Below are 18,507 nucleotides of genomic sequence, written 5' to 3' on the forward strand. Positions count from 1 at the left end.
AGGGGATGCTGCTGGTGCATTTTGGGGGGAAACCGGGAAATCCTCAGCACGGCGTCTTCCTTCCGAGCCGTGAACCGCCACGCTGTGTCACCTGAGAGTTTAAAAGGCGTTTTATTCCACCATGCTACCACACTTTACTTTTCTCTGTGCTGCTTTTTAAAGGCACCTCTCAGAACAACTTTTTTTTTTTTTTTTTTTCTCTTTTTTTTTCCTGTAGTGGACAGATTCTGCCCAGGATTGGCTCTTTTCTGGCTGGGATCTTACTTGAACCAAGTAATGGAGGTGAGTTTAAACTCACCATTAATTCTCACTTAAATTGAGTTCAAAAGAGTGGAATCATGCCTGAATATCAATTTTTTGCTTCAATTTAAAGATATAGATTGTTGATCACATCTCTTATCTTCTCAACAATTGCAAAGTGCCACTCAAGTATTTCAGGCTATTTGCTTGTAAGGCAGGTTCATTTTTGGCAGTTTATTCTTCCCTCCTGTTTATTGCCCACCCTCAGCCGTTCCAGCCAGCAGAGAGGAGCGTGTGCTGCTCCTCAGGGCTCATGCCAGAGGGAAAGGACAGAGTGATGAGGCTGCACCGGGCTGGCTCTGAGCTTCCCCTGGTGTGGCTGCAATGCCCAGCTGGGCAGGAGCAGATGCCAGGCCTGTCCAGCTCCCCGTGGCCCAGCACAAGCAGCGCTGGCCCAGGTGTGTGCTGGCCCTGCAGGCAGCACAGGGGGATGGACCTCCTGGAGGAGCTCCTGGAGCAGCCTGCCTGGGGCTTCATGCTGAAATGGACTCACAAAACAGGGCAGGAAATGCTTAGGAATATCTCACAGGATCACAAATAAAAGATATCCCAAAATCTTGTGTAAATTTGGTGTACTTTAACTTAATTCATTGCAAGCAATTGCATGCTGAAAGAATAAGTCATTCCTGCTTTCTCTTGTTCTTTTCCACTTTCTCATTTCCCAAGCAGTACAGAGCCTCCAGTCTGTCTCTTCTCAACCAAAGGTGAGCAAACAGTCAGGATCTTATTTAAGATACAGTTCTGTTCATCTTTTTTTCAATCACTTTTTTTGTTTTACTTTTCATGGCTCTAGCTAACTATGTTTTGAATTAGTCTTCAGAGACTGAATGGTTCTGTTTGTTTTTAACAGACATGACTGAACAGATTCTGGTTTATTCTGCTGTTGGTTAATAATTTCCTCACCAAAATGAAAATATTTACCTGGCTCTAAATATTTTTTCCTAGGGGTTAACTAAAATGCCTTGTTCAGTTTCTTTTCCCACTTTTGTCATTAGAGAACAGATATAACGCTCCAGACAACTGTAGCATATCAAATATGAATGAAAATAATATTTCTTCTGCAATTATGTTTCTGGCATTTTGATGTTCATTAAACATCATGAAGTAAGTGTTCTGTTTGTCAGTGTATATTTCTATGCAGCAACACGCTATGAATGAGAAAGTTATTCCTTCTCTCAAGCACTGAAAGTGCATTGAGATTTCCAGGTTTATTTTTGCACTGAGAACTAAGCATGTTGGGATCTCTAGCTGAAAACATGTGGAAACACCCAGCTAGTATTTATGGTATTGTATTGCTGCCTTAGGGCCAGGAGATACCAAACTAACTGTATCGAACTTTCTTCGTGATTTCCTTCCTTCACCCCATTACCCCTTAACTCCCTTAATTACTACTCAGCCCCAAAAGCTGCCCCAGAATAGCCAAGGCTCGGTGTGCCGAGTCTGGAAAGCACTGGCTGCTGTCTCAGGGTATGTGGCACTCTGCGGTGTTTCCAGGGGTCTGGAAGGTGTGGCTGAGATGGTGAGCACCAGGGATGGGCCAGCCTGGGCTGGATCTGCCTTTTGTGCCAGGGACTAGAGAGTGGCTCTGAAGGTAGGATCTGCCCCTGAGACACTGAGAGGAACTGAGCGTGCCTCCCCTGTTTCAGCCTGGTTATCAGAGAGGCGCTTTCTACTGCTGGGGTGGCTCTGCTGGCATGAAAGCATGGCCCCGGGGATTTAGGAGGGCTGAGGGCTGCGCATGTATCACCCTCACCCTGGTGTGCAGATGGATTCCCAGCGGGAAGCCTGAGCTGGGCACTGCCGCAGGTGTGCAAGGGTCATGCTGCTGCTCCTTGGTTTGTGCGTGGCTTCTCTGCCAGCTCTCCCTCACTCCGAGCACTGCAGCAGCAGCCCCAGAGGGCTGGAACACCATCAGCCCCTCACTGTGCTCCCTTCACAGACCAAACCACCCTAGCGGGCACAGAAAATCATAGAATATCCTGAACTGCCGAAACCCAAAAGGCTCGTCGAAATCCAACTCCCGCTCCTGCACAGGACAACCCCAAGAATCCACCGTGTGCCTGAGAGTGCTGTCCAAATGCTTCTTGAACTGTGTCAGGGTTGATCCCATGAGCACTTCCCCGGGGAGCCTCTTACAGTACCCACCACCATCTGGGTGGTGACACAGACACTGACACAGCTTCGTATCATTCCCTCGGGTCCTTCAGGAGTCACCACGGAGATGAGAGCGGTGCTTGTCCCTCCGCTTCCCCTCACAGGGAGCTGCAGAGCACCCGCGAGGTGTCCCCCCAGCCTCCTCACCTTCAGGCTGCGGAGAGCAAGGTGCCCCCCGCCGCTCCCTGAGGGAGCCGCTGCCCCCGTGGAACGGGCTCTGCTGGCAGGGCTCGCTCTGCGCTGGCTGCGCCGTGCCCCCGGCTGGCTCCATCCTCCCCGAGTCCCTGAACCCGCGGGTGTTCCTGTGTGCTGTCTGTGCGATGTCCTTCGGGCGGGACACGCTCTGACCGGCCGGTGATCGCGGCCCGGGGCTCTCGGCTGTGCCCGGGGCCGGTCCGGAGGGCTCGGGGGTCCCGGCGCGGGAGGGAGGGCGGCACAGGGCGGGCGGGGGTCGGTGCCGCCAGGGCGCGTTGGGGAAGCTGCGGCCTCTGCCGGGGAAGGGAGCCAGGCGCCGGGAGGGAAGGAGAGAGAGGGAGAGCGGTCGGTGGGAGCCGGGCCGAGGCCAGAGCGGGAGCTCCCTCCGTGCCGGGGTCTCCCCCTCGCTCGGTGCCCGCGGCGAGGCGGGGCGGGCGTGGCGCCGAGCGGAGCCCGCAGCACCGAGGTCTCCGCTCCCTCCCCCGGCGGCTGAGGGCCGGGCAGCGAGGCCGGAGCACCCCGCGTCCGGGGCGGGGTGGAAATTTACCGTGCCGGTGCTCAGCGAGGGGCTCGGCAGGAGGCGGAGGGAGGGCGGGGAGCGGCGGAGCATCATCTGGCGGGGAACGCGAGGGACCAAATGACTGTGAGCAAGGGCGGCAGCCGCCACCGCCGCCGAGAGAGCAGCGAGCCGCAGCGGCAGCAGCAGCCCCGCTCCCCCGGCGGCGATGGCGGCGGGCGGCGGCGGGGCTGAGCGGAGCTGAGCCGGGCCAGGCCGGGCCGGGCCCCCGCCCGCGGCCCCGCATGGCGCGGGCCTGATGTCGGAGCGCGGCCCGGAGCCGCGGCGGCGCTGCGGGAGCAGGAGGAGGATGGCGGGGCTGGCGTGGAAGTGGCCGCGTACCCGCCTGCCCGTGGGCGCCAGCGCCCTGGGCGTCTTCGTCCTCTGCTGGCTCTACGTGTTCCCCGTGTACCGGCTGCCCGACGAGAAGGAGATCGTGCAGGGGGTGCTGCTGCAGCAGGGCAAGGCGTGGAGGAGAAACCAGACTGCGGTCGCCCTGTTCAGGTACCGCCGTGCGCGGCCCAAGGGCAGCGGGGACGGGCAGCGAGGACCGCCAGCCGCGCCCGGACCCCGCCGGCCGCTCCCCGCCCCGCCGAGCCCCAAACTTCATTCTTTCTTCCCCGACCCTTTGTTCTGTCACGGCGGGCGGCGGGCGGGCAGGGCCCCTTCTGCCCCGCAAAACTTTTTTTGGGGTGGCTCCGTTGGCTGCGGAGGAGAAGGGGCTCGGCGCGGGGGATGGAGGCTCGTCCCCACAGGGATGCGCTGCCAGGGGGGTGAGCGTTCCGAGGGTGCGGCTGCCGCCTGCACAATGGGATGCTTCTGGCTTGGCGGATTCCAGAGGCACCTAACAAAGCTCCGCGGTTGCTAACAAAGCCCGGGGCTGCCGGCCCGGCTCCCCCGCTGCCGGGGCTGCCCGGAGAGAGCCCCCCCCGTGCGGCTCCCGAGATGCGCAGGGATGGATGTCTGTGCAGAGAGCCTGGGATGCGCAGGGATGGATGTCTGTGCAGAGAGCCCGGGATGTGCAGGGAAGGTTTCCGGGATGTGCATCCGAGCAGCCTCGGCAGGCTCCGCGCTGCTCCTGGGCTCTGTGCAGTTTATTAGAGAAGCCACGTGAAAATGCACCTTTTCTCTCTCCTCTCTGCTCTTGACGTAGCTGGGAAATGGCGATAATCCTTGTGGCCCGTTTCGCTTGCCCAGCTGCACAGGAGAGGGGAAGGCTGCAGCCGAGCCACCCCAGCTGCCAGCCGAGGAAACCGAGCGGGTCCCTGCGCTGGGCAGGAATTTTTAACCACTCTTCTTTAAAAGCGTCTGCAGTGGAGACCTGCATCCCCTCAAAAATTTCTCACATGGTTGGGTAAAATACAGGCAAGTGGAAGAGAGGCAGATTTCCCTCCCTTTCCTGGAGGGAAGCTGTTTTTTTGTCCCTGTCCTCCAAATAACAAATTAAAGATCAGAGTGAGTGGTAATCAAACTGCCTCCAGAAATACCCTCTTTAGTAAAATGAATCAGATCCAAAATTCAAGGGACTTATTTCCCTTTTTAAAATATTTTTGTTTGTTTTTAAGTGGCATCCAGGTTTCTTTTAAGTTCTTCAGTATTTTCTGAAGGGCCGGGCATGCCTTTGTCATGAACTGGTGCTGATGTTAATATCAAGCTTAATATCTTGTCTGCTGGGATAACAGAAACCTTACAGTTCTTGAAACACACATTTGTTGGTTAGCCCCCAACCCTGGAGGAAGTCTGAGCAATGATGGTTGATGAGCAGGAATGTGCTGATACTTTCTCATTAGGCAGGCCTGGAAGAAGTCCTCCCTTTAATACAGAACTGGCTATAAGTTCTAATAAGATACAGGATCCCTCTCCTAAAGCACTTAACTAACACTAGAAGCTATACTGATCTTCTTGACTATTAGTTAATCTTGCTCCTGTGCCCCAAATCCCCCCATTTTTGGGGGTACATGAATCCAGCTTTCTAAAAAATTACCCCACAGGTTATACAGGAAAGGGTTTGGTCTATTAGTTGTCATGTTAGTAAACCAAATGTTGTTTGAAGAATGGTAGTGCTGCTGCAGTTCCAGTTTACAAAACATTTCTAGACCATTTCCACCACATGGTTTAGTAACAAACTCTGTGTAGCTTAGCAGCTATTCCACTTGCCCACATGTTTTTCTACTCTCTAAGCATAGTGATTATCTCAGAGATGCTATTGAAGAGAGTCTGATGCAATAAAAGGAGCTGTTGTTTCTTGTCTGAGCCTCTTGATGAGTTGGTGCAGCACTAAATACAATGAACTTTAAATCAATCTGCTTTAAAAGTAGTTTTTAAGAGAAATTGTATGCTGGAGATATGTAGTGAGTACAGTAAACAGTGTTATTCCTACTTGTGAAGTAGAACTCTGTTTTTGCTTCTTTAACTTGCTTCTCTTTGTGATGGAAGATTTTGAAGTTGAAGCCCGTGTCAGGCAAGCTGCTGTATCTTCAAGGTTAAGAGAAACTCTTTGCTCTGGTCCTGCTGTCCCTAAGCAAGCCAGCTGTAAAAAGTCCAAATTTAACTTTCTGCTGGAAAATTCCAGAGAATGTCAGTCTCTGTTGGAATGGGAAAGGAGGGATAGAGCTTCACAGAAAACCTGCATGTGAACTTTCAAGTAATATGGCTTTCCATAATACTCTAATATTAAGTGTGCTTTAATGTATTATTAATAAAATATTATTTAAGAACAGTGTTAATTGCTGTTCTCTCTAGCCTTCCTGCCACATCCTGGTTAACAGGCAATTTTGGTTTCACTCAATTTGAAGCATAAGTTGGAATTAATCCGGGCTAAAAGTCCAGGTCTGCTTTGTCTAATAGAGTGGCATTTGTGGGATTGTATAGCCAGGCTCTTGCTACACAGAGCAAACACCCGCTAGGTTTGGGACTTTCTCCTCCCATAAACTCACTGCACTCCCATTGCTGAAGCGGATGTTGGGCAATTAATTTGATGAAATCATATTTTCAAACCTGGGAAAGACTATTCCCTCTTTGCCTTCTGTACCAAGGACAACTTCACTAAGTGACTTAACAAGTTCAGCAAAACCATTGGGGTAACTTGGGGTAGTTTGGGTTGAACTCTGGCAACCTCAATCTCCACTGCTGCTTCCTTCTCCTCTCTGTACAGCTAGAAACCTCGAGGAAAGATCTGACCCCTTATGCAAGAACTCAGACTGGCCTGGTTCTCGTGGAATGATTCAATGGGAGTTTTGTGTTTGAATGAATTTCCAGAACTGCTTTTCAAACATAAATATCTGAATAATTACCCATGGACGCCTTTAAATTTCAAGACACTAGAGGCTGAGGGTAGTCATACAGTGACAGCATCTCCTGTCTGACAAATGCTGAATATTCTGTCAGTCAGATGGTAAAACTGCTCAATTTTGAGCTGCAAAGTGGTCAAAATAGGAGTAAGACCATAATTAGAGCCACTAATAGCTAATGGGTCTAATCTGCCTACAATATAATGGCTTGTCATCCTCTGAGGTGGTTAATGTTATTGAGCCCTAATTGTTTTTACAGATTGCTTAGGGGTTTTTTAGGGCCTAGTGCTGCTGAGATTATTTAGGCAGAAATGTTTTTACTTGTTGTCTGTTATTTGCTGAAGTAAATTGCATACAGTAATACCTTTAGGATGATTTTGTTTAAAATACTGCAATTCATTAAAAGCAGAACTGGATCTTTTTATCTGCCTTACAGGCTCCATAGAACCATGAATCCCAAGCACTGTGTGTTTCTATGACACTTTCATTTGTTTGTGGAGGATGGAGCTCCTCTGGGGAGTGGGTGTGCTGTGGGGTCAGGGGGTTTGGGCTGCCAGCTGTCCCCCTGGAGGGACTGGAGGATGGTGAGAGCCTTAGAGGCTCTTCAGGAAGAGATGGGGCAGTCCCTGCCAGACACCAGGAAGGCTTCTCTGAGATTCAGCTGTGTTCTTGCTTCTGCTGCTTCAGTTTTGTGTGATGCTGAAAGGTCACCAGAGATTATTCTGGGGGTGACTTGATCAAACTGGTGGCAGATGTCCCCTGTGAACTCGCTGCTCATGACCTGACTCCAGCCAGAGCTACAGCTTGTCTTTGTGTCTTTGCTCCCCAGTGATGGCTCTGACACGGCCACGCTCACCTTGGCTGAGGTGAGCCACTCCTTCCCACCAGATTTGTCCATTTTCCATGGGCAGAGCAGAGCGGCTGCCCTGGAATCACACAGGGCTCAGTGCCTGGGCTGGACAGAATTCCCAGACTCTGGTGCTGGCAGAGGGGATGTGCACGGGCTGTGCAGCCTCTCCTGCTGCAGCCTCTGTGTGCCCTGCAGAAGCCCTGCTCTGCTCCCAGGTGCCAGAGGGGTTTGCCCCGGAGCTCCCTCCTGCCAGCTGCTCCCGTCTGCAGGGAGTGCAGGCACAGCAGGGCCAGCCCCTGTGCACATCCCTGCTCGTCCTGGATTGCATGAGCACAGGGCTGCAATTCCAGGTCACTCCCCCGTGGGCATGGCAGATGCTATGGCTGAGTCAGCAAGGTTTTCTTTAGTTCAGATGGGTTTTTTTCCTTCTCTTTTTATGGCAACAGGGCAAATTACGTGAGTCTGGGGATCCTTACTGGGCTATTTCAAGGCAAATCTGAGATTAAACTTTGTATTGCTCAGCTTGACTTTAGATAAGAGTTTGGCCCTTCTTAAACAGCTTCATCAGATACAGAATTATTCCTGCTTTCCTTAAATGCATATGAAGGACAGAGCTAGGAACAGACCTGGGAGATGCTGGAGTAGGTTAGTTCTGCCTCTATGCCCTGAGAAGCCCTGCCCTGAAAGCGATGGGTATGCCCACGTGTTGCGTTAAATCCTGTTCATTTTTCTGTCCTTTTCTGTTGCTAGTGCCTGGCTGTGCTTTCATCAACATTTTACTTGATTTTGTTGTTGTTGCTGTTGTATTTGCTTCATTGGTGATAATATTTGCAATTTGTGGTTTCCAGCTGAGATGAGAAGTTGTTTTGGTAAAGAGGTACAGTTTTGAAGAGCAGGTTAAAGGTGAGAGGAAAGAAATATTCTTATTGCATGTTATTGTTTGGAGGCTGTGATGAAGAAAGCAAGCTGTAGAGAGGCTTGGCTCCACATCTTCAAGATGGATACTGAATGACATGAAAACAATGAGAAATAGTGATCCGAGTTAACGCACAGTGTCTTTGCAGATGAGAGCTGTGCTGGCAAGATACGAATTGATTTAAATTCCTGAGTTCCAGCTCCTGCTCTCCTTCTTCCTTGACCCTAAGCAGCATTTTCTTACAGACTCTGATTGGCAGGCCTGAAGAAACAGACTGCTGAGATCCCCGGTATCTTGCACCGTGTTGGATTGCTGCTTTCCTTTGGATTTGTACAAACCCAGTCTCCCAGTAGGTATGGGAGGATGTGGCCAGCTCCCTGAGGCTCTTTTCCTGTTAGCTGGGAGCAGCCAAAGGCCCACGGCCAGGCTCTGGGGAGCAGAGACTTTGCTGGAATTCAGGTTACCCAGCTGGGGCCCCCAAAGTCTGGTATGTACACACCAGGCACTGCTGCATGTATGGATTTTCCCATTTAGCTTTTCCCTTCCTTTGCTGTGCAGGGGGCACTGAATCACCCATACAATGGAGCAGTGAGTGATTTATTCCTCTCCTTGTAATTTTCATCTTCAGAGCAGCCAAGAGTGTTGCTCCCATTTGATGTGTGTTCAGTGACATACATGAAAATTCCTATTTTTGAGACTAGTTGCTAGTAGGTAAATGCATGGAAAATTGTCTTTCACCCTTTAGAATTTGTCTTTCCCCAGTGTGGATGAACCTCACTGAAATGAGGAAGCTGTTTGGACTACAGTCTTCTGTTGTTCCAGTTTTCTGAGCACCAAAAAATACTTACATTTTAAATCCCTGGGTATACATTTTCTTTTTCTGTAGGCTGTATGGGGTTCTCAAAATGCAAGGAAATTGCTCCTGATGCTAAATCATTTTAACACAGATGCACACAGTTAAATTCAGACTGAAGATCATGAATCTAAGCTAAGTAGTGTTTGTAAACATCAGTGTAGATTCAGCTTTTGTCATGTCACGATTTTTACATACAGAAGACCAGAGGTTCTTCTCCCAGGTCCTGGAATCTAACCTGATCAGATAAACAGCAGATGGGGTGGGACAAGGCACTGATAAGTCTCTGGACCCTGGCAAAGCGGATTTTTCTGTGAAGTGTTTGCTGCAGAAGCTCTGAGCTTCCTGAAGAAGCTGTGTGAAATTGTTTACTCCTCTATCTCCTTCCCTGCCTGAACTAACAATACCCTTCTCCGGAGTATTGCAGCTCCCACTGAGGATCAGGGCCTCTGTTGTTTTGCATCCTTGATGTTCCAGCAGTTGGCTATCGGGCTTTCCAGGTAAATTGCAGACTTTGCCTTCCCCTATTAGCAAGATAAAGGCTTTATTTATCAGCTTGCCTCTGCTCTGAGGAAGCTCCCCCAGCTTTCATTTAATAGTTGCTGCATAGATCTCCTGTGAGTGCTGGGAAAACAGATCATCAGCTATTTTCCTTGCTTTCTTGTGGGAAAAACTTGCTCTGCATATTTCTGGAATTCCAGGAGTGGCCGTTGCTGTAATAGAGAAATAACAGCTTTGTATTTCCTGTCAGAGATGGAAGACAAACAAACAAGACACATTTATTTTCTCCAGTGAAAAGATTTTAATATTTTCCTATGGGGTCCATCTTGGTCAAATGTCAGTTCTGGGAATTCTGTTCCATCTGCCTCAGTGTTTGGAGGTCCCGTTGTTCTGCTGGTGCTGTGGTCCTGCCCTGTGGTGGTGTCCCAGGGCAGGGTGATGAGGGACCCTCTGCTCTGGGCAGTGCTCAGAAATGCCAGGAGAGTTGAGGAAACCAGTCCAAAAGGCTGAAATGTGCAGTGAGTGGTGATGCTGAGCCCAAAGCTCTCTGCCTGATGCCTGCCTTTCTCAGTGAGGCAGTCAGATTTAGGCCTAATGGCAAATGGAATGAGGACTATTGGGGTTACTCATCTGGGCTTCAGTGCTCCTGCTTTGAACTGCAGGGGACACTGGGTTTGGTTCCCCATGGACTTCTGTACAGCAAAGGAAGCAGGGTTATAAAGGGAATTAATAAACTATGTACATGGCATGGTTATCTCTTGTAACAACTTCACATCTAGGTCAACAGTGGTGCTGGTTGGGAATTCTGTGAATAATTATCATTGTCCAGAAATTATTGTTTTTACAGTGCCATAAGCTTGCAGAGAGACATTGTGTGCTCAGAAGGATTTTCTTTCCAAGAATGTGCGTAGTGAGATCCTGGCTGTGCAGATGATGAATTTTGATGAATGGAATGGGTTTCCCATGTGTTAGTGCATTTTTTAATGCGAAGGAATGTTGTAGTCCCAGAGTCAGTGGTGATTGGAGTGGGCTGTGCCCAATCCATCCCCCCGAATTGGCTCCAGCTGTGCAGGACAGGTGAGCAGCATTGAAGGGAACGAGCCCTGGAGTGCCCAGGGGCACTGACCAACCCCAGAGGGCACAGAGGGCACACAGGTGCACTGCATCAGCACCAGCACATAAAAGGCTGGGCTGGGGGATGCTGCAGAGCCTTGGAGCCCTCCTTTGTGCTGGTTGTGGCTGTACTGCTGTGCCAAGAAAGGTGAGTGCCAGGCTGTGTGATTGTTCTTGGGGGGTGTCCCAATAACTGAGCTCAGGGTTTGGTGGGTACTGGTTCTTCCTGCTGCTAGAACCTGGGGTACCAGCTTACTGCTTGTGATGTGGGCAATGCATTTGTTTCAGTATTTTTCTTCTTTCCATGACTTCTATTGGAGGGTTTATCTATTTCAGAGAGAATAGAAGAGCTCTTTATTCCATGCGTAGCGTTCACTGAGGATCTGAATCCCTGTTCCTGGATAGTAGCTCACAGTTACTTACAGTATAAAGAATGAATTGCCAGCTATTGGTGAATTTCAGATTTGCTACTGCTGCTGTGCCTGTAAGTTTTGTCACAGCTGAGCCAACAGTGAATGCTGCAGCAGACGTTCCTAATTGGAATGCAGTCTGTAGATTATCCCTGCTCCTTGTGGGTGATTTACTGCCATCCAGTCAGGCAACGTTACCTTTTTATTTGTCTGAGCGAGGTTCAGACCCTGGAGTCTCCTGTGTTGTGCTATTTAGTACCTAATGGCAATGTAAAAAGCATGGGAATTAATTTCTCTAGAGTGTGGCTGTGACATGGGCTAGAAAGGAGATGCAATATTTACGAGACAGGAGCAGAGGAATGATGTTGGATCAGATGAGAATGGGAATGATGAAGTGAACACTCTGTCTACAGCTTGTTTAAAGATTGATTTGAAAAATAATTTTGAGATTAATACATACTGTATTTAATTTTTATTTGCTTTTAGACCTCTGTTATTTCTATAATACAATTAAGAAATGGGTTGAGAAACTTTGGTCTGTCTACCTGTCTGTAAAGCAGATAGCTCACCTGTAAGTTCTCAGAAAGTTTCTATATCTACCGCAATTCCTCAGTTACCTGGGAAGGAGTTTAAGGTTTATCACTGGGGTGGTCTCAATTTAGGGTTATGAGGAGGGCACCTTTTGCCAAGGACCAGGATCCCAGCTTTTTTCAGGCTCTGAGGCTCAGCAGGCAAGGGAATGCCTCCTGCACAATTTCACCTGGCTTGGTGATGCTCGCTCCTCCCTTAGAGCGAATCAGCAAAGGATGCTGAAAGATTTGAGGCGAGGGGCGCTCCATGTAACTTGGAGAATACCAACCCTTGTAAAGCTGTGCCCGCTCCTGCAATCAGGACTTTGTGACAGTCTTGCTTTGAAATGAAACTGAATGTTTGAGTCCTCATAACTGCAGGGATGTGCTGGAAATGTGAATGGTGGCTTGGCCCCTGAAAGGCAAGTAAAAATCCACTGTGGGCTGTTGTAATTCAGATGCCTCATTTCTGTGCTTAATCATCATTTTGGGGGCCTGAGTCACAGTTCTTAAGTGCTAGGGATTGCTATAGTGAGAATTACATATCAGCCTATAATTAGATGCATTTTTTTAATTAAGGAAACTGCAACAGTGAAGGGAATAAGAGAAACAAAACCAATCTGGGCATTCTTTCATAGGTCATATTATTGAACATTTTGTCTTGGCAGCCAGCAAGCATCCAGCACAAACACACTTGCTGAGCCTTATGGACAAATGCTGAACATCTCCAGGTTTATGTATGCCCAGCTGGATGAAGCAGTGAAAATGCACAGGGGGTGGTTATCCTTCCTATCCTGTTTCAGCCATTGCCTTTAAGTGTATCCAGAAGGGAATGGCAGAGTGCTGTTGGAGCTTTCTGATCCACAAATGGTAACAACAGCAAGGAACTTAACCTATCAATAGAGAAATTGTGTGTTTTGATAAATCTGTTTAGACAACAGAACAAGTGGAAAACACTTATTTAATGAAGTTCAGTAACTGCTAATGGGTCCAGCATCTGAGAACATGTTTATTTTTGCCTTGGGTCTTTGATACTTTCTTTCATTTACAAACTGTTTCTCTCACAAACAAACTGTTTAACGCTTCACTTGTCTAACAGGCCATTGCTACTGAAAGTCTTGTACTGAAAGGGTTGAGTTTGTTGTTGTTCCTCACCTTAATCTGTGGGAAAATGTTGAGTTGGTTTAACAAATTGAGTACAAATTCAGTTTTCTCATCTGCCGCAGAACAGCAGATCTGCATCATGGAGAAAAGCCGAGTTCCCTCTGCAGTGTGGGGCTGCTGGGCTCTTCTCTGTGGCATAGCCAGGAGAACATGGGCAGTGTCTGTCACCTGAAATCAGGGCTCACCCTCGATGAATTTGAGCTTTCTCAGCACTTTGGAGCTTAATCAGTTCTTTCCCAGGGAGCTTTCAGCTTCATCATTTGGTTTTAGGTGGTGTCTCTGCAGTCTGCCTGCTGAGAATCTTACTCCCCTCCATTCAAGATCAATAACATGTTTTGCCTTGGAGAAATTAAAAAGAAACCCCAAAGTCTTGAGAAGTTGTTTCCATTCATTAATTGCTGCCAGTGTAGAGGTGTTTCTCAAAAACCTGGATAACTGCTAAGAACAGACCAGCTTTAAACATGCTTTAGGAAGAAATTGCCAGGGATTGTAATTTCATCATCACCTCCTTGGGTCTAAAGGGAATGGGCTGAAAGTATTGCAGTGGAAGATCTCCCAAAACACACTGGACAAGTAATTGAGCACATAAACATGATTTTAAAAGTATTTTATAACCGACTTTCAGGCAATATTCCTGTCTTAAGATGCCGTGTTGCAGGACTAAGTAGGTTGAATGATTTATTTAGTGGATTTTTACTTTTATCCTCATACTGAGTAGATATGTTGGATAAATTTCCTGAAGGATGTTTAGGATTTTTGCTTGCTCTTTTTAGCAGCAGCTTTAAAATGTTAATACTGTAAAAGACCATAAACCTTCAGAAAGTTAACTCCCAGTGAAAAGCACTCTGAGCCCTCTGGGCTTGTGTTATTCCTGAGCAAGCTGATAGACCTCCTCTGAAAAGGGGAGAGGGGAGGCACCCTTGGGAGTTTTCCCTGCTTTCCCTGGCACTGCCCTGCATCCCTCCCTGCTGGAGGTGCTGGCTGTGCCTGCTGTCCCTTGGGAACTTACAGGTGACACCACAGGCATGCCAGCTCCAGAATAACTTGTGCCCTGGTGTTCTGGAAAAGGATTGCCTTAATGCTTTGGATCCTTTCCAGAACCACCTCAGCTGTCACCAGCAGCTCTTCCCACTTGAAAGAGTAATATGTTCTATAAATAGTGGTGCAAATTGGGCTCTGGTTGTGTCCCAGATCCCTCAGCTTCTTCCATCTCTGGTGACAGGAGTGTGGGGTGAGAGGCAGCAGGTGCTGGGCAGGGCAGGGGCACAGCTCTGCCAGCTCTAGCCTTGTCCTGCTGCTCTCAGGGCACAGCTCTGCCAGCTCTAGCCTTGTCCTGCTGCTCTCGGGGCAGGGGCACAGCTCTGCCAGCTCTAGCCTTGTCCTGGCTGTGCTCAGGGCACAGCTCTGCCAGCTCTAGCCTTGTCCTGCTGCTCTCGGGGCAGGGGCACAGCTCTGCCAGCTCTAGCCTTGTCCTGGCTGTGCTCAGGGCACAGCTCTGCCAGCTCTAGCCTTGTCCTGCTGCTCTCGGGGCAGGGGCACAGCTCTGCCAGCTCTAGCCTTGTCCTGGCTGTGCTCAGGGCACAGCTCTGCCAGCTCTAGCCTTGTCCTGCTGCTCTCGGGGCAGGGGCACAGCTCTGCCAGCTCTAGCCTTGTCCTGGCTGTGCTCAGGGCACAGCTCTGCCAGCTCTAGCCTTGTCCTGGCTGTGCTCAGGGCAGGGGCACAGCTCTGCCAGCTCTAGCCTTGTCCTGGCTGTGCTCAGGGCAGGGGCACAGCTCTGCCAGCTCTAGCCTTGTCCTGGCTGTGCTCAGGGCAGGGGCACAGCTCTGCCAGCTCTAACCTTGTCCTGGCTGTGCTCAGGGCAGGGGCACAGCTCTGCCAGCTCTAACCTTGTCCTGTCTGTGCTCAGGGCAGGGGCACAGCTCTGCCAGCTCTAACCTTGTCCTGCTGCTCTCAGGGCAGGGTGTCTTCCTTCACACATTGCTATTTAGAAGCTGAGTTTTCTCCTGGGAGAAATGTCAGGGCCCTCCTGTCGGCTGGAAGGAAAGGATTGTGGAATGGAATGCTCCAGAAGGAAGGAAAACGCTCTTGGGGGGCAGGAGGGAAGGTGGTGAGATGGAGAAACCTTGGGAGGTGGAAGATTGATAGAGGGCTTAACACAGTAGAGATAAGGAGTTTGTGGCAGCTGGGGCACTGAAGAAGAAGAAACACAAAGATCAGAGAATAAAATAAAGAAACATTTCTATGAAGCAGAATAGCAGAGAAAGACCACAGTTAGAAAATTTGAGAACAAGTATGTGGCAAAATCAGAGCAGCAATCAAGTAAGGGTAAAATATTCAGTGAAGTGGACAATTTAAGGACTACTCTGTTGGTTAAGCAAGGTTACCCAAGGAGATAACAATTAATTAAAACAGTGTGAGGTAAATGATAATTTCAGTGAAGAAGTTCGAGTGTCAGATGGAAGCAGATCACTTGAGTAAATTGAGGGTCCAGTTTCAATGGCCAGAGGTATGAGAGAGGCTATGAAACCATAATAGGAAAGGGCATTTTCATGCCACAAGAGAGGAGAATCATTTTGCTCTAGAGATGACTGTTGAAGTGGTGAGATTTGGAAGTGGAGTGATGAAATATGTGGAGTACAGCCCACTCACTGCAGCTATCTCTGGTACCTGTCCTACTTAAGGGCTGTGCTAGGGAAAATGTCCATATGGTTAGCAAAAAGACAGGAAAACAACATTTGTTGCTCTGTTGTTTTTTTTTTTTCATTCTCTGATTGCATTTTGCCAACTAGGCAGTCCGCAGGCTTGGCATCTAGTGAACTTTGTTTGGTGAGGGTTAGCTTGTCCTTTGGGGCACCAGCAGCTCAGGCTGAGGGATGATGAGTTACAGCAGGCAGTTCCTTGACTTCTCTCTCCAATTGGGCTTGGATACTGTGGTTTTGGGGTGAGACTTCAGAACAAGGCATGCTTTGTTCTGGCTGGATGCAGGTATTGCATTTCTGATGAGATGACTCCTCACTGTCTGCTCCAGCAGGATCAGGCACGCTGCTGGCATTGCATAGATGCCCCGAACGTGCCTACTTCCAATGGTTTGGGAACCCTCTGGGGATCTGCAGGAGATCTGTGAGAGGTGTGCAGCATGAATCTGCTGACAGTGGACTTTTATTGCAGTGTATGAAAACACAGAAATGTCTTTAGCAGGACTAATTACACATCAGGTCCTTTAAGTTTAGTTTCCTACCTCTGTCAAGGCTTGGTCCCAAATGCTGGAGAAAAGTCGTGCAATAAATGCAGTAGTAGCATCATCTCCCAAATAAATCAATGTCTCAGGTTCTTAGCATTTTGAGACTTCATTTAGCCTTCACTAACTTACTTCAACACCTCATTCCAAATTACTGTTGTTACTTACAACAACCTTCCATATTCTTGGAGCTTATGTAAACAATCAATTCCTTCATTATGCTTAATTAAGGAAGTGCAGGTGGTCTTGGAATGGTTAGTTCTTAAATATATTTGTCGTATTCTTAGATCACTGTTTAATCACTTAAAAAAAAATGTGTTTCTTCTTTGGCTCATACACTCTTTTGTACTAATTTGCTGTTTTATCTGGTTGATTTTTAGATTTTGACATTGTACCAGAAAATAAAATGTCACCATGCTGTTGAAAACTAAATCACTCATCTTCAACCCTGTAGTAAACAGTTTAATTGCTGTGGAAACTGAATTGCTGCTCTCTAAAATTGTTCAGTTGTTGCTGATCTTTTTTTTTTTTTTTCCAAAATAATTTATTGCATAAGTTTCTTGAAATGAGTAGCATAGACCAACTGGTCATGATGCAGTAGAGCCCTGTAATTTGTCATGCATCTTGAGCTGCATGGTGAATTTTCAAGATGAATTTGAGACCTAAAAAGGTGGCAGTTGGACTGCCCAGCTGGAGGATGCTCTCAAATCAGCTGTCAGGCCTGGGAGCTGAGGCTGGGTCAAAGAAAAAAGCATGTTGGGTTAACTTCTGTGTAGTGCACATCCTGTAGGTGAGAACGTGGGAGTCTTCTCATGCAGGTCAGGAGGCTGACGTTTATCTGCCTGATAGGGCACATTTTTTATCTTTACTTGGTAGCAGGAAGGAAAACCACAGATTGAGTCAGTTCATTGTGGAATAAGTCCAGAGCTGCCCCAGGAAGCTGGGAACAAAGGGGTCAGATAGAGAGCATGTTCTGGGGCTGGGGTTCTTGTTCCCAGCACAGTTCCCACAGTGTTGCTGAAGGATTGAGCTTCCTCCAAGTTAACTGACCAGTTCAAGATCAGTCAATAAATTCGAGGATCTGCCTCCTCCCTTCCTCCCTCCCCTGGGGATCCTGAATGCAGTGTTCCATGGGCCAGTGCTTTTATTGATGATATATCCCCATCAGGGCTTTCTGCTGATGAGCAGTTGTTCCTGCTGTCAGCTGACCCACCTGGTACCAAACTGGTCCCTGACACACCCAGAGATCTCCCAGGCTGCTCACATCACTCTTAACTTTCCTGAGGCTGACAAGGAGAGAGATACAAGTCTCCCAGTGGACAGAGTTTGTGATCCAGGGGTTTCCTGGAGTCTTAAAGGAGGTTTCTCCCCAGCACTGTGCCTCATTCTTTGGGAATGGTGGATGTGGATTCCTGGGTGAAAGCAAACTCAGGTTGGATGCACTAGCCTGAGAGACTGCATGTGTGAGTTTTATGTCTTGTTGGAAAGAGCTGGTTTAGAAATTCCTCCCTCAGATCTTTTCAGAGCCTAGTTCAAGTATTTTTAATATTTAGATTTCTTTGGATTACGGGTAGTTTGTGAAATCTGTAGCATGGCAGCTAATTAAACTCAGGAATTCAACAGTACTTCAACCCAAAATAGTTTCCTGTGATCTGTGATGTGTGTGGCTGTATATGTCAAACTCTTCAGGCTTGGCTTTAATTTAGAATTTCAGTGTTGCAATATATATAACTCTTGCAGGCATTCCAAGGTGGCATGTTTTGCTTTGTTGTATGTGCTTGGCAGCTCCCTGAACAGCACCAGGTCTCCTGTTTACTACCTTTACTCTAATGCATCCTGTAACTGTGTTCTCTTAGAATAAAGAAGTCTGTAAGATGGGAAGCTCAGTCAGAAAGAGGAGGGGAAGGTGAAACTCCAGACTTGATTTCTGCCAGGAGCATTTCCTGAAGCTGTTCCACTGCACTTGGAAGCCCAGGGTTCCCCTGACCCCCCTCTGGTGCTGGGGATAAGGGGAGATGTGATGGGACAGCTGGGGGCAGGGCTGGCAGAGGCAGGAGAGCTGGATGGAAAACAAAACATCTTGGCAAGGTGGGTGGGAGTCACAGCATGCAGTAATCTCTGTGGTAGAGTTGGACAGGCTTTTAGGAATTCTGATCTCACATGGAGTGCTCGCTAGTTAAGGCCACCAGATTGTGCAGGGGGGAAGTTGGATAAATTACATTTTCTGCCAGGACTTCAGGCTATAAGAACGTAGTACATAAATCATGTTTATCCCCTGGGAAGCCGTTTGATTGCTCTGGGGAATGGGGTTTGTGCATTCCCAAGTTATTCACAGCAAACTGGTCAAATTGGGACAGACTCAAACATGCTTCCTCTCTTGTGCTCACCCCTTCTTTT

General features: G+C 48.4%; 1 protein-coding gene across 1 annotated transcript in view; it reads left to right on the top strand.

Moving 5' to 3' along the window:
• The first annotated feature begins 3,312 nt into the window (after positions 1-3,312).
• Positions 3,313-18,507, top strand: part of ST8SIA1 (ST8 alpha-N-acetyl-neuraminide alpha-2,8-sialyltransferase 1) — a 95,965-nt gene continuing 80,770 nt past the window's right edge. Inside the window, exon 1 of the mRNA XM_084205401.1 lies at positions 3,313-3,709. Within this exon, the coding sequence (XP_084061527.1) occupies positions 3,465-3,709 (245 nt within the window). The 5' untranslated portion in view covers positions 3,313-3,464. The remainder of the gene's footprint in view (positions 3,710-18,507) is intronic.

The sequence above is a fragment of the Fringilla coelebs genome (assembly GCF_963513975.1).
Source record: "Fringilla coelebs genome assembly, chromosome: 5".
Lineage (NCBI taxonomy): Eukaryota > Metazoa > Chordata > Aves > Passeriformes > Fringillidae > Fringilla > Fringilla coelebs.